This window comes from Octodon degus, unplaced genomic scaffold (genome assembly GCF_000260255.1).
Source record: "Octodon degus isolate 3935 unplaced genomic scaffold, OctDeg1.0 scaffold00020, whole genome shotgun sequence".
Lineage (NCBI taxonomy): Eukaryota > Metazoa > Chordata > Mammalia > Rodentia > Octodontidae > Octodon > Octodon degus.
In genome coordinates this window covers 1,071,914-1,087,605 of record NW_004524596.1, presented here as the reverse complement: position 1 = coordinate 1,087,605, position 15,692 = coordinate 1,071,914, and the positions used below count along the sequence as shown (strand labels likewise).

The 15,692-nt window shown below is 40.0% G+C and overlaps 1 protein-coding gene across 6 annotated transcripts in view; it reads right to left on the bottom strand.

Moving 5' to 3' along the window:
- Positions 1 to 15,692, bottom strand: part of Ttc27 (tetratricopeptide repeat domain 27) — a 213,366-nt gene that overhangs the window by 11,729 nt on the left and 185,945 nt on the right. For 5 of the 6 annotated variants that reach the window (XM_023711271.1, XM_023711272.1, XM_023711275.1 and 2 more), the window contains 2 exons: positions 6,744 to 6,941; positions 5,379 to 5,490 (listed from right to left, as the gene is read on the bottom strand). In XM_023711271.1, coding sequence (XP_023567039.1) covers positions 5,379 to 5,490; positions 6,744 to 6,941 — 310 coding nt within the window. The remainder of the gene's footprint in view (positions 1 to 5,378; positions 5,491 to 6,743; positions 6,942 to 15,692) is intronic. The other variant, XM_023711274.1, reaches the window with a different exon arrangement.

Below are 15,692 nucleotides of genomic sequence, written 5' to 3'. Positions count from 1 at the left end.
GACTGCCGTCATGTCTAAGTCAGAGTCTCCTGAGGAGCCCAAACAGCTACCAAAGCTCCTCATCAGAGGGCTGAGCTTTGAAACAACTGATGAGAGTGTGTTGAGCCGTTCTGAGCAATGAGGAACACTCCCAGACTGTGTGGTAATGAGAGACTCGAACACCAAGTGCTCCAGGGGCTTTGGATTTGTCACTTATGCCACTGTGGAAGTGGTGGATGTAGCCATGAATGCAAGGCCACACAAAGTGGATGGAAGAGTTGTGGAACCAAAGAGAGATGTTTCAAGAAAAGATTCTCAAAGACCAGGTGCCCACTTAACGGTGAAGAAGATCTTTGCTGGTGGCCTTAAACAAGATACTGAAGAATATCACCTATGAGATTATTTTGAGCAATATGAAAAAATCGAAGAGAAATTATGACTGACCGAGGCAGTGGAAAAAAGAAGGGCTTTTCTTTGTAACCTTTGATGACCATGATTCTGTGGATAAGATTGTCATTCAAGAATACCACACTATGAATGGCCACAACTGTGAAGTGAAGAAAGCCCTGTCCAAACAGGAAATGGCTGGTGCTTCAGCTAGCCAAAGACGTCGATGTGGTTCTGGAAATTTTGGTGGTGGTCATGGAGGTGGCTTTGGTGGCAGCCATGGTGGGGGTGGATATAGTGGCAGTGGAGATGGCTACAATGGATTTAGTAATGATGGAAGCAATTATGGAGGTTGTGGAAGCTATAACGAATCTGGAAATTACAACAGTCAGTCTTCAAATTTTGGACCCATGAAGGGAGGAAACTTTGGAAGCAGAAGCTCTGGGCCCTATGGTGGTGGAGGCCAATATTTTACTAAACCATGAAATCAAGGTGGCTCTGGTGGCACCAGCAGCAGCAGTAGCTATGGCAATGGCATAAGGTTTTAAACACTTCCAGGAAACAAAGCTTAGCAGTAGAGGAGAGCCAGAGAAGTGACAGGGAAGCTACAGGTTACAACAGATTTGTGAACTCAGCCAAGCACAGTGGTGGCAGGGCCTAGCTGCTACAAAGAAGACACGTTTCAGACAATACTCATACATATAGGCAAAAACTCGAGGACTATATTTGTGACCAATTGTATAACAGGTTATTTTAGTTTCTGTTCTGTGGAAAGTATAAAGCATTCCAACAAAGGGTTTTAATTTAAAACTTTTCTTTGTACCCATGCTGTTGACTGCTAAATGTAATAGTCTGATCTCATGATGCTGAATAAATGTGCCTTAAAAAAAAAAATTCCTGAAATTCAGCACAAGAACAAAATATTAAAGGCTGTTAGAGAAAAGAAACAAAGAAATAGGATACTTGCACAACAAAGAACTGAAGAAATTCTTGACCACTGAATGAACCCTACAAAGAATACTCAAAAATATTCTAGAAAGACATAAAAATGACCATAATTCCAAGAACAACAATAAAAAGGAAGCACCAAGTAAGGCAAGCAATTAAAAAGAGGGTAAAAGTAGGGAATCAATACCAGGAAAGTAGTGTGAAAAAGATAAGTCAATACATATCAGTCATAGCCACTAACGTAAATGGCCTCAGTTCACCAGTCAAAAGAAATAGGCTAGCAGAGAGGTTCAAGAAACAAAATTCAACAGTATTTTGTATAGAAGAAACACACTGGGATTCGATCCCTGGCTTGCCGTGCTGGCTCCATCCACCAGGCATGCTGAGATGGTGATTGAGACTGGGTGTGGTGGCACACACCTATAATCCTAGTGCTTGGGAAGCTGAAAACAGGAGAATCACTATGAGTCCCATCGGTGTAGTGAGACCCTGTAGACTTTGTACTAAATATATATGAAAGAAAGAAAGAAAGAAAGAAAGAAAGACATTTAACTCAAAAGGAAATTCATAGACTGAAAGTCAAAGGATAGAAAACAATACTCCATGCCACAGGAACCCAGAAAAAAGCAGGGGTAGCTATTCTGATTGCTGACAATATGAACTTCAAGCCAAGAATGATCAAAAGAGATAAGGAAGATCACTATATACCATTAGGGGAAAACTACAAGAGGAAAAGATAATCATATATGCATCAAATATGGAAACACCCAATTATATAAGACAAGTTTTTATAGACATGAAAAATCAAATGAGCAATAACACAATTGTAATGGGAGACTTCAATAACCCATTCTCATAAAAAGATAGATCAACTAGACATTATCATAAAGGGGTGAAATCATCTATATATCCTGTAGAAATTCAGAAGAACATCAATACTTACTTCAAAAATCTTTACTGTCATAGAATGGAAAACACAGATGAGATGGACACATTCCTAGATACGTATCAATTATGGAAGCTGAACCAAAAAGATATCACAATTGTGAATAACCCAATATCAGTCAATGAAATTGAAAATGTAATTTAAAATGTAGTAACAAAGAAAAGCCAGGGATCAAATCTCAAATGTGTTTCTTCTATACCATATATTGTTGGATTTTGTTTCTTGATCCTCTCTGCTAGCCTATTTCTTTTGACTGGTGAACTAAGGCCATTTACATTAATGACTGTTATGTATGGGCTTATCTTTTTCATATTACTTTCCTGGTATGGTTCCCTACTTTTATCCTCTGTTTACTTGCTTGCCCAGGTCCTGATGGATTCAACACCAATACTTCTCAAATGAAATACTTTTCATTTCTTCTTTTCATCTCAATACTTCTCAATACTTCTTTAATGAAATGGAAAAGAAAGCAACTCTGCCTAACTCATTCCCAGAGACAACTATTACCCATATACCAAAAACCAGAGAAAGAACCAACCAAAAGAAGAGAACTATAAGCCAATTTTTGTAATGAACATAGCTGAAAAATCCTCCATAAAATACTAGCGATCAGAATGTAGTAAATCATCAAGATTATACATCATTGCCAAGTGGAATTTATCCCAGGAATGCAAGGATGGTTCAATATACACAAATCAACCAATGTAGCACAAAGCCCTGAGTTCAATTCCAGGTTCTGCCAAAAAAAAAACAAAAAACAAACAAACAAACAAAAAAAGTAATATATCAGATCAACAGAGCCAAACACAAAACTCAATGACTACCTCCATATATACAGAAAAAGCTTTTGATAAAGTCCAACACTCATACATGATAAAAATCCTACAGAAAATCAGAATAGATGGTCTTTACCTCAATCTGATAAAAGCCATCCATGACAAACCATAAGCCAGCATCATTTGAAATGCACAAAAATTGAAAGCTTTCACTTTAAAATCAGGAAAAGGACAAACATGTACACTGTCACCATTCCTATTCAATGTAATTCTAGAAACATTACTCAGAGCATTTAGAAAGGAGAAAGAAATAAAAGCAATAGCAATTGGGAAGGAAGAAGTGAAATTACTATGGCATGGTACTCTACATAGAAGACCCTAAAAACTCCACCAAAAAAATTCTAGACTTACTAAGCAAATTCAACAGTACAACTGGACGCAAAGTCAACACTCAAAAATCAATAGCATAGCAATCCTGTACTCCAAAATCAATAGCAGCTTAGGGGCATAAATGCCTGCTTAGCAAGCGTTAAGGCCCTGAGATTGATCCCTGGCACCAAAATAAATAAATAAATAAATAAATAGCATTACACAGAGAAAAATTAGGGAAATTACATCCTTCACAATAGCATCTCAAAAAATGAAATACTTAGGAATCAATCTAACAAAGGAAGTAAAAGATCTATACAGTGAAAATTACAGTATTCTAAGAAAAGAAATCAAAGAGAATTTCAGAAAATACAAAGATATTCTTTGCTTGTAGATAGGAAGAATCAACATTGTGAATATGGCCATATTCCCAAAACTGTTATACAAATTGAATGCAATCCCAATTAAAATACTATTAGTATACCTCACAAATCTAGAGAAAACATTCCTAAAATTAATCTAAAAACCAGAAATGATCTAGAATAGCAAAAGCAAGCCTCAGCAACAAAGGAAAAGCAGAAAGCATCACAATCCCTGATTGAAATTATCATACAAAGCTACTGTGATAAAATCACCATGGTACTGGCAACAGAACACCTGAGGTTCAATGGAACAGATTTGAAGATGCAGAAAAAACTACAAATACACTTAGCCACCTTATTGTGGAAAAATTTGCCTAACAAGTTCATTGGAAGAAAGACAGCCTCTTTATTAGGTGAAGTTTATTTTTTGTTTGTGGACCCGAGGACTGAACCCAGGGCTTTCAGCTTGCTAGGCAAGCATTCTACCGCTGAGCTACATCTCTAGCCCCAGCCTCTCTATTAAATGATGCTGGAAAAACTGGCTTTCCACGTGCTGAAGACTAAAACTAGACCCATATCTATCTCTATGCACTAAATTAAAGTCAAAATGGATTCCAGATATTAAAACAGAAAACACTAGAACTATGGGAGAAGAAAGTAGGTAGACATCTTGAGGACACAGGAGTAGGTAGAGAGTTCATGAACAAAAACCAAATTGCACAGGAAGTACTTCAAAGAATCAACAACTAGGATCTCATCTTTTGGAAAAGTTTTTTTTACATTAAAAGAATAAAAACACAGCCCACAAACTGGGAAAAAGTTTAGCCAACTCTCCCTCAGACAAAGGACTTCTACCTAGAACATATAAAGAATTAAAAAAAAAAAATCAGGCCCCCAAATTCAAAGACCCAATCCAAAAATGGGCATCTGAAGTGAATATTCATTTCTCAGATGAAGAAACACAAACAGTAAATAAATATATGAAAAAATGTTCAACATCACTCATCATTCAAGAAATACAAATTAAAACAACACTGAGATTCCATCTTACCCTAGAAAGAATGGCTATCATCAAGAAGTTAACTAATAATAAATGTTGACAAGGCTGTAGGGGAAAAAGGAACCCTTCACTACTATTGGAACCACTGTGGAAATTAGAGTGGAGATTCCTCAAAAAACTAGTACCATTCAAACCAGCTATGCCCTTTCTGGGTATTTTTCCAGAGAAATTAAAAATATCATACCACAGTGATACATGTGCACCCATGTTTATAGCAGTGCACTTTATCACAGCTAAATCTTGGAAGCAACCCAAGTGCCCAACAACTGAGGAATGGATAAAAAAAATGTGGTATTTTTACACAATGGAGTATCATTCAGCTATAAAGAAAAATAAACTTAAGGCTTTTATAGATAAATCACTTTTATAGATAAATCACTCCCTATATCGCTTTTAATGCTTTTTAAATTCTCTTTAAAATAAAAAACATTTTAAAGGGGTAATACAAATACATATTAAAATAAAGATTTACTACAACAGTAGTATAAAATGTTTTAAATAAAAATTCTATGATGATAAAAATACATTAAAATGCCATGCATATCAAATACCTTGTGCCAACTCTAACGCTCTGTGAATGACTTCTTTAAATGATGTAATATCTTTCTCCCAACAACTGGACTGTGTGTCACATTTGTAGGCCTTCGAGAGATACTGGAATGCCTGAGGAAAGAGAAAGAGCAGCATTCAGAATAACAAATAGAACTCACATTTCAAACTTTTTCCTGGAAATCATATGGAACTAATTCCAACTTGAAAGCCCAGTGTCTGTGCTGTACAGCATGGTCTCCATTATGCTCACGAAAGGAGGGGTAAGGCCACACACTAAATGGCAATAAGCAATTACAAGAAATTGGTGGATGTACTCGGACAGATATCTCTCTATAACCAAACAGTGGATGCCAAAGCTTGGACATCTATTAGAAGGGTAGATTTCTTCAGCATTTGTAGCCAAGAAAATAAGGTATAAATTTGCTGAAAACTAAGGAACTGCTGGTAAGAGTATAACTGAATAAAAGCTGGAAACACTCTTTCATGTCCTTACAAATTCTTAAGGGAAAGTCATAGATCAGAGATTTCAGAGTACTGTGAGATATGTATTTGCAAGAGCATACATAATTCAAGAAGGAATGGAAGGCAGAATGTAGGACTAAGTGTACGTACATGTGATCATAAAATGTGACACTGGGCTGACAAGGCAATGGCAGAACACAGCTATGTGGACTAGCGGAGGAGAGAACCACTAACAATCCCACAGATCAGTTGTGCCTTAGCTAATTCCAAATCCACGCAAAGAGTACATCTGATTTGTTGTGGATGTCTCGAAAAGAAACACAAAATAATTACTGCAACCTTGGAAATTCTGGGAGCTCCTTTAGGTTAGGAGACAGAAGCTGAGGCATACCTGGAATGTAACACGTGTTCTGATGCCCTTGTGATTTGATAGGACAGGATGACCCTTGTAAGGTGTTACATGTTCAGGCTTTCTAGGTCCTCTAACTATCCTCTCGAGTTCCTTTTCTTTCCCTCTCATAGCTATTTCAGACCAAAACACTCATCCTGTTCTTGACCCCAGTCTATCTCAGGGTCTAGCAATGAGCTGCAGAAGAAGGCCTAAAGAATGAGAGCATGCTGCTTGGTGCACAGCCAGTAGGGGTAGTAGGTTAGAGACATTTTTGCAGGAAACAAAGTAACTATGTCAGAAAAATTCATAAACATTAAAAACAAAAAGTTCTAAGTCTTAACCTGCCCATGTTTTAAAGTGCTTATGCTAAGGACAGAATCAAAAATCTGAATTTGACCATATTAATTTTGTCTTTCAGCGTACTGAACTCTCGCTCCACTGATCAAAACAAACAGACATACTGTGCCGTGTTGAGCAAAGGGCTCAGGCCTAGGAGGCCTCAAGGACCTACCTTCTCGTTCTCATCGGGCTTTGCACTCTGCCCATTCCCACATACTTGGGCATACAGCCTCCAGACATCACCATCATTGGTCACTCTTGAAGTTACTCTGCCAAACAATTCTAGTAGCTTTCCTTTGAGACCAGTGGCAACATCTCCACTTCGATCAGTCATTCCATTGGTTATCGCCCTGACCAGAATTTTAAGGACCTTAATGAACATGTACAGAAAAAAATAGGTGAGCTAGAAACATCCAAATAGTAAAACGCAAACAGCTTCCCATGAATCCCCAGCAGTGATATTGCCCTGGAGCGACTCAGAAATGCAGAATCCTAGGTTAGGCTTGATGGTCACCCAGCACTCTAGGATGCTGGGGTAGGACTGCAAGATTTAGCCTTCTCTGGGCAACTTAGTGACTTAGCAAGACCCTACCTAATATTTTAAAAATTTTAAAAGGCTAAGGTTACAGCTCAGTGTGAAGGCCCTGAGTTCAATCCCCCGTTGAAACAACAAAAATTCTGGACAATCTGTGGTTCAATCCCCAGCATGCTCTGCCAGCCCTGCCCCCCCCCTCCCCCGGGGCGTGCTGAGATGAAGACAGATTGGGCGTGGTGGTACAGGCCTATAATCCCAGCACTTGGGAAGCTGAAAACAGGAGAATCATTATGAATCTGATCTGTGTAGTGAGACCCTGTAGACCTTGTACTAAAATAATTTTTTTAAACAAAAGTCAAGCCATCCTGAATAGAACTGCACACTGACTACCGCGACCTCTCTGGATGTCCCTGCTCAGGCTCCCATGTAGGTCCTTTTCTAATCTATTTATAGCAGATGTTCACAGTACATGTTTATTTTAGCTTAGGAAGCAAGTACATGTACTTAACAGATCTTCATTCTTTTTATTCCTCTTCTCTGCCCTCCCTCCCTACTCCCTCTGTCTCTGGTTTCTCTTCCCATTTGCAAAAGATCTATCTCCCTATTTCCTATTGCCTTTTATTTTTGTTTTTAAAATTATTTATACTTGGGGGAGAAGGCCACAGGATATCACCTTGCATCACCTGCATCTAATATAGTGTCTGGCATACAGAACTGATTCAATAAAGTCTTGTGCCTGAAAGACTCAACAAATAGACCTCCTTCAGGAAGTACTGCTAGGAGAAAAGCAACCCAGGTGACATGACACTTTGGTCTGCCTCCTCAAAGAACATTCAATCCATACGCGAGATGTGGCTGAGGAATCCAGGACCCTCCGGAACAAATGCAAACACTTTTAGGAATGTGAGCTCAGGAGCTGGAGGTATGGCTCAGTGGCAGAATGTGTGCTTAGCATGCATAAGGCCTTGAGTTTGATTCCCAGCATTCCTCTGCCCCCCTTCCAAAAAAAAGTGTGAGCTCAGATTTATGGTCCTAATTATATGTATAAAAAAAGTGGTTAGGAGAGCATTTGATTGTGCTTTTTCTTTCTTGTTTGAATATAATGCATTATCTCTGCCTTTTAACTCAAAACATAATTCCACGTGTGTTGAATCTACAAGTAACAAAATTCATTTTACAAACCCACTTGTGGCTTGAAATCTGAAGGTAACAATGCAGAAGAAACAGTATGAAGGGGGGGCTGAAGATAAAATGAAGACAAAGCTTTGTAAATAAGGAAGGGAAAGGGGGCTAAAGAGAAGGGATGGGAACGGGGAAATAGATGTATCATGGACAGGTACAAATTCCCTATGATGAATGTGATCAATATACATATCTAAGCTGTACCAATAAGTTTAATTTTTGAAAAATAAAAAAGTGTTAAGGCATACATCTTGTTTGAGGTGGTCACTCTATAAAGCATTCAACATATTTTGAAAGGGATGGGCTATTAAAACAGCTACTACCATGTGCAAAGGAAACGCATCTCATTAGCAAAACCCTCCACTGCTCCTGGGATCTCGGAGGTGGCTTCATTAGCACACGCTGCTCGGTCTGGCCAAACTGAAGGGCAAGGAGGGAGAGAAAAGCTTTTCATCCTCGTGCCGCGAGGAGTTCAAGTCTGTGCTGCTGGCATGCAACAGGAGAATTTTTCCTGTTTCCCCCCTTTCTTACTGATGTATGTTTGTGCTACATAACATTCACATCTGTTTTGGGGAATTGGTACAGATGTATGTCATATCTTGATCATTCTTGATCCCTTTCCTCCTTTTCTTTCCCTTGCCATATCTGATCGCATCCCTCTATTACAGAAAAGTCTGCTTCTGCTTTTCACCATCTTTGCTTTATTCTTTCTTTATATTTTGGGTTTCTCATATAAGAGAAATCATGTGATGTTTGAAAAATCAGAAACCATGACGTTCTGTGCTGACTTATTTAACATTACCATCCACTTTCTTACAAATGACATGAATTCATTCTTTATTATGAATTTATTCTTATGGCTGAGTAAAATTCCATTTGTGTGTGTACTGTATTTTCTTTATTGATTCCTATGATTGATGAATTTACTGGGATCAAGGCTGTTCCCAGAGGTGGTCTATTGTGAACTGCGCTGCGCTAAACATGGGTATGTACGTGTCACTAAAGTATGATGCTTCTACCTCTTCTGTGACTATATCCAAAAGAGGAAAAACTTGGTGATGTGTGTGTGCCAGTATGCTTGCTGGAGTGCGACTTGGGAGTGAGGAGAACAGGGGGGTAGAGTCCTCTGGGAGCGAGAAGGGGAAGGGAGTGAGGGTACAACAGCTGCAGCACTGCCTCCTCCTGGCTCATACGTAGATACTCTAAGAAGTGAAGGGTCAGGGCAGGGACACTCACTTGCTTGTCCTTTTACTCCCTATCTGCACATCAATGTCCAGTTAAATAGCTGGATCTGGACTTAGAGAACAGTTCTATATTGAAAGAATCAATAATGAGTCATTTATGGCCATGGCAGTATTACCTAGGGACTATGTTGGTAAGAATAAGGCTGAGGATTGAATCTTAAGCAACACACGTTTGAGAGGAGCTTGACTAAATGGAATTCATTTACAGGACAAAAAAGAGTGGCCAGAAGGGGAGGGGCTGTTGTTATGGAAACCAAGGAAGGAGAAAGTCACAAAGAGAGGACATCTACAAAAGATCACATGTGAAACACTACTGGATTGGACAAGTACAAGGATTAGCAATTATATCCAGAAGCACATCCAGAACAAGGAGGGCAGGAGAGACCATAATTATGAGATGAGACTTACAAAGCGAAACATGTGGAAACCGAGACAGTAGTTAACATCATGGAAAACAAAGATCAAAAAGCAAAAAAAAAAAAAAAATCTCCCTACAATATCATAATGTTGCAGGCAGCTGAGTTAGAAATATTATAGGCAGTCAGACAGGACCAGGCCCTCAAGGAGACAAGATGGAAGACAAGGTGACTTTGCAACTTGGAAGAGACAGACACTCCCATATGGGCCACGCCTCAAGACCAAGACAAAAAGAGGAAGCATGTCTACATACTTCCCTACGGATGGGCATTAGGGACTGATATCCTAAATAGTATCAATCAACTCAAAAGAGCCCAAATGAGTCACTAGCTCAACCCCCAACAGGAAGAGACCCTGTTCCATATTTGTGCCTGCTTGCTATGTGACTCGCTTTCCCATTTGATACTGGATTTAATCAATTTTACCTGAGCAATGGTGCTTGTAATCTCATTGGTTGACCATAGTTTTGTCCCACCTCATGCCCAACTAAGCAGTTCCCATGTCTTCTCCACCACCTTAGACCCGCCTCACCACATGGTTTTCCTCTATAAAAGTCCCTGCAAGAGACAACTTCCCGTTCGCCCCCAGTCCCTCTCTCAGACAGGAGCTTTCTTTCTCTCAATAAATATATTCTGTTCATAACTTCCGTTTGTTCCTAAAATTCATTCTTTGGTTTTAGAGAACACGAACTCGTGCAGGTCAGGCCCAGAGATTGTTTTTCTCTATGTCATTTGGAGGTTCCCTGTATTGTTTGGAGGTCACCCACCCGAGACCAGTTTTTCTCCCTGTATCAATAACACTCATTTTGAATATCTGGCCTTTCCTTGTGTACCTCTGTGCATGTCCCCTTTGCTGTAGGGGACAGGTTCCAATAGGTGTTGGACCCATTCCCCTTTTTCAATACCACTATTCTCTTAGTCAGGTCAACAGCTGTTTCCTCCCCCTAAAGGGGGTGTAAAAGTTATGGCAGGCTGCACAGAGTCCTCCCAAAATTTTTCTCTTCCCAAGGACTCAAAATGTGAGTTTATTTGGAAACAGGGTCTCTGCAGATGTAACCTGTTAGGATGAGATCTTGTTTGGACTAGGACGGTCCCTAAATTCAGTGACAAGGTCTAAAAGTTATTCCAGTGGCTTTTTACACGAAGAGATCACAGACCTACAGATAGCATGGAGTTGGACCCAGAGTTCATTCTCTCCAACTCCTTGTCACATCGAGTCCATGGCTGCCACACCTTCTAGGGGTCAGCCTGGTCCTCGTCCTCCCCATCGAGCAGAGGTCTGATGGGCACACCCTCCACCTGCAGTTTCAGCTACCCCATGCGGGCTGAGGACAACCCGGGCATGGCCCTGAGTGGCACCCACAGGGGCCTATTGTATGGCCAAGAGCCGGTGCCCTTCAACCTGGCAGATATCAAGGACGTGAGCCCCTCCTGGTCCGAGTTGGACCCTGTGTACATTCCACTGCTGCAGCCATGGCCAGGAGGTGGGCTGATGGGCAAGCTTGTACTCAAGACGTAGCTGAGCGCCCCGGGAAGCAAGTATGGCAGTCCCCGCGTCATCAGCATTAGCAGAGTCAGCCGCGCATGTGCCCAACGCCAAGCAGGAGGCAATGTCCTCTACATCCTTGGCTCGCCCCAGGAGGCTCAACTGGGATCCGGAATGCCGCTTGGCAACTGGCAACCAGCACCAGCCCACTGCACAGGGCTTCTCCCTCCTGAGCAGGACTAACCCGACCGTGGGTCCCGGTAACTGCTGAGCACCAGGAACTGTCACTCTACCTCGTTGCTTCCTCTAGGCTTCCATCTGCATCCAGAACCCAGCTACCCACCCTTCCTGCCCAACCAAATGCTGCCACCTGTCCCACCGATTCATTACCAAGAGCTCATGTTACCGGGGTTCCTGCTGCCAGAGCCCAGGCCAGAGCGGGAACAAGGCTGTGGCCCAGAAAATGACCTGTACAAAGAGCTCCTTCAAGGCATGCCCGCGAACCCACACAGGTGAAAAACTACCACTGGGACAGCTGTGGGAGGAAATTCACCCGTTCTGACAAACTGACCGGGCACGACCCCAAGCACATGGAGCACCGCCCCTTTCTGTGCCAGGAGTGCCACCAGGTCTTTTCTAAGTCGGACCACCCGACCTTACATATGGAGAGGCACTCTTAAACTGCAGAATGGACACCATCTGCACTGCCAGGAGACAATTCAGGATTAAAAACCAAACAACCATCTTCACCATCCAGCAGAAAAGTATAAAAAGTAAAGCCAAAAAAAAAGTAAAGCCATATTAAAATGCTGAGCTGTGAAAGGCTCAAGTCAACAACTTCTGACATTGTCTGTCTTACAGAAAAGCCACTACTATTATGGACTACTGGACTATGTTGTAATAATTTGCTGAATTCATGCACCTATGCTATTTCAATAACAATGGAATACCCTTCTCCGACAAAACTAAACAAAAAAGGGGGCTACAAATGAACGACCATTTTGTATCTGTATTTTCAAAATGGTTAGGATAGATATACAACTGCATTCTCTTAATTCAATTAATAGAGATTTGTTCTAATAGTGTTTGTGGACAGGATATCATGCTTGCATCTTGTACAATGAATAACCGGGATATTTTTTTTTTTTAAATTTTATTTATTTATGTGTGTGTGTGTGGCCAGCTCAGCCCACCAGGGGGCGGGGCTGGCTGGCATGTGGTGCTGGGGGATTGAACCACAGCCCCTGTGCTTTGCTGAGCTTGTTCCAAGTAGGTGCTTTAGACCACTGAGCCATCTCACCAGCCCCAATAACCGGGATATTGAACTAAGACAACAATATGCAATATATTAATTATTGAAACTGTGCTAGTAATTGGTTTTGAAACTGTCTTCTTGCTATTTGTTTCTCAATAAAATTATTTTTAAAAATAAAAAATGGATAAAAACCAACCAACCAACCAACCAACTAAAAAACCTTTTACACTGTGTTCCCACAGGGGAGGAGCACAGCTGGCAAGCCCTACAATATGGTCAAGTTCCCAAAGTCAGCTTGTGAGCAGACGGATAATCAGGAGCAAGCAGACATCTGAAAGAATATACATTCAGAGACCACATGGGGTCTGTGACTGGATCTTCTATCATTCCAATTCCAAATCTGACTTGAACACGCCTCAACTTACAAAATGCCACGGGAGCGACTGAAGTTGTGGGTGGTGGGGTATAAGTCATCCATGCATGGAGGGCTGTAACACCCAGATTTTCTTGAATTGTGTTTCAATGCAATATAAAGATCACCCTGCATTCTCTTTGCCTTCTAAAAGCCATTAGTATGTTAAAAGGAGAAGAAATTCAGGTAAGAACATGTGTTTTAATCACCGACATGACAGTGCTTGATGAGTCTTGATTCTAATGGTACCAAATGAGGAAGCCAAAGTTCTTCTCAAACTGCCCATACTTTGAAAAGGAAAATCTATTTTTGCCTTCCAACCTACATTTAACACCTGGCTAAGCTGGGTAAATATACCAGGCTTACTTCTTTAACATGTTTATGCAGTCTTGTTCCATACTGTGGTGTCAGATGTGCAATAATTTGTACAATGGATTACAATGGATACTTATTCCCAAGTATGCCTTAAACAGGACAAATAACATTGTTCTATATTCTTCCTTCCCTTAATAAGTATATAATATAAATTTAAGCAAGGTTCTATTTTGTGTATTTGTAAACTACAAAGTAAAGAAATGAACATTTTGTGGAATTTGTATTTTGCATACTCAAGGTGAGAAATACTTTTTAAATAAATCTGCTAATATTTTACCTGACCAAAAAAAAAAAAAAAAAAAAAAGATGGAGCTGGAACATGTACAAAAGGCCAAGGAATGTCAGAAACCACCAGGAGCCGGAAGAGACAAGGAGGGTTCTGCACTAGTCTTCAGGGGAGCATGGTGGTCAGCACTTGAGTTTCTGACCCCCAGCCCTGAAAGAAGAAAAAAATTTTTACTTTAAGACCCCAAATTTGTGGTAATTTATTTCAGCAGCCCCAGGAAATAATCACAGCAGCTGTAACTATAGGAAAATACTTAAAAACATCAAAATAAAGTCTCTCCAGGCATTCACCTGGCTTCTAGTACTCATCTTGTGGCCTCAGTGCAGAACACAATAAATAAATGGATGTCACTGTTACAACCTGTCCCTTCTATGGCTAGTGACTCCCTAGCAAAACCCGGTCAAAAATCAGGATTTCTCCATTAGAAGAAATTTTAAATATCTAATCTCTTCATCTCTTCCTTAGTAAAATATGATTTTTGTGTCACAGTAAGACACAAAAGTTTCTGTGTCTAAGCTGATAAAGTATTTACCATACTTTACCCTTTAGTTTATTTCACTGGTTTTCTATTATATAATAATAATAATATTAATAATTATTATTTGGGGCTGGTGAGATGGCTCAGTGGTCTAAAGCACCTACTTAGAACAAGCTTAGCAAAGCACAGGGACCGCGGTTCAATCCCCCAGCACCACAGGCCAGCCAGCCCTGCCCCCTGGTGGGCTGAGCTGGCCACACACACACACACACACACAAACAAATAAATAAATAAAATTTTTTAAAAAATTATTATTTGTATGTTTCTCTGTGTGTTGGGATAATTATTATTATATTATTATTTGGATGTTTGTGTGTTGGAATAATCATCATCATTATTATTATTATTATTATTACATTATTATTTGGATGTTTCTCTGTGTGTTGGGAATTGAGTCTAGGGGCTCACAAGTACTAGTACTCCTTCACTGAGGTACACCTCAGCCAGCCCTTTTAAAAATTGTATTTTGAGACAAGGTTGCTGAGGACAGCCCCAAACTTTTGGTCAGCCTGCCTTAGTCTCCCTAGTAGCTGGGAGTAACGAATCCTACAAGCGTGTGTCACCACATCTAGCTGATTTCACTTCTTTGATGAGGAGGAGGACAATGACAAGGACCACAGCAACTACATTTAAATAGCATTTGTATGTGCCAGGCACAAGACCACAACTTTCATGAGTATTAGCTCATTCACTCCCCAGAAAAAGCTTGTGAGGCAGGTACTGTTATCATTCCATTTTATGAAACTAAGGCTCAAAGTGATTCTGTAACTCAGCCATGGTCACTCAGCTAGTGAGTGGCCAGCAGAAGTGGGAGGCAAGCCCACTCTAACCATGAGTGCACACTCTTATCTACAATGTAACTCTGCTTCTTAAGAGACTCCAGCTGAAATATTTTATCCACCTCAATTTATTGTGGTTCACAAAGTGAGGCAGACCTTTAGCTTTTGGTACTAAATGTTCAGCCAACTCTTATTTCTCAATATTTCTATTTTATCTCTGATTTAGAATGACATTACTATCATGCACTAAATTCTCATACTAACTTGAATCCACACATTTCTATTTTATTCCTATAGCAGACATCAGCTCTTTATTTTTATTTTTTTTAGCTCTTTATATAATAAGGATAATATTAGCTTTCTGTCTTCCCTATAACTCTTTCAAATATTTTGTCAGAGTTTTTTAATATGGTCATAAAACTCCTTCTAGTTTTCTTCTACTTCAGAGTTCAAGAACTTTACTAAGCATCCACTTCCATTCCTAATTTTTCTATGACATAAAAATATCAGCTATATATTTAATCCATTTATAATTCACTTGGTACACCATAAAATGATCTAAATAAAATTTTAAAGCCTGGATGCTTATAGAGGTTTTATTTCCATAAATTAT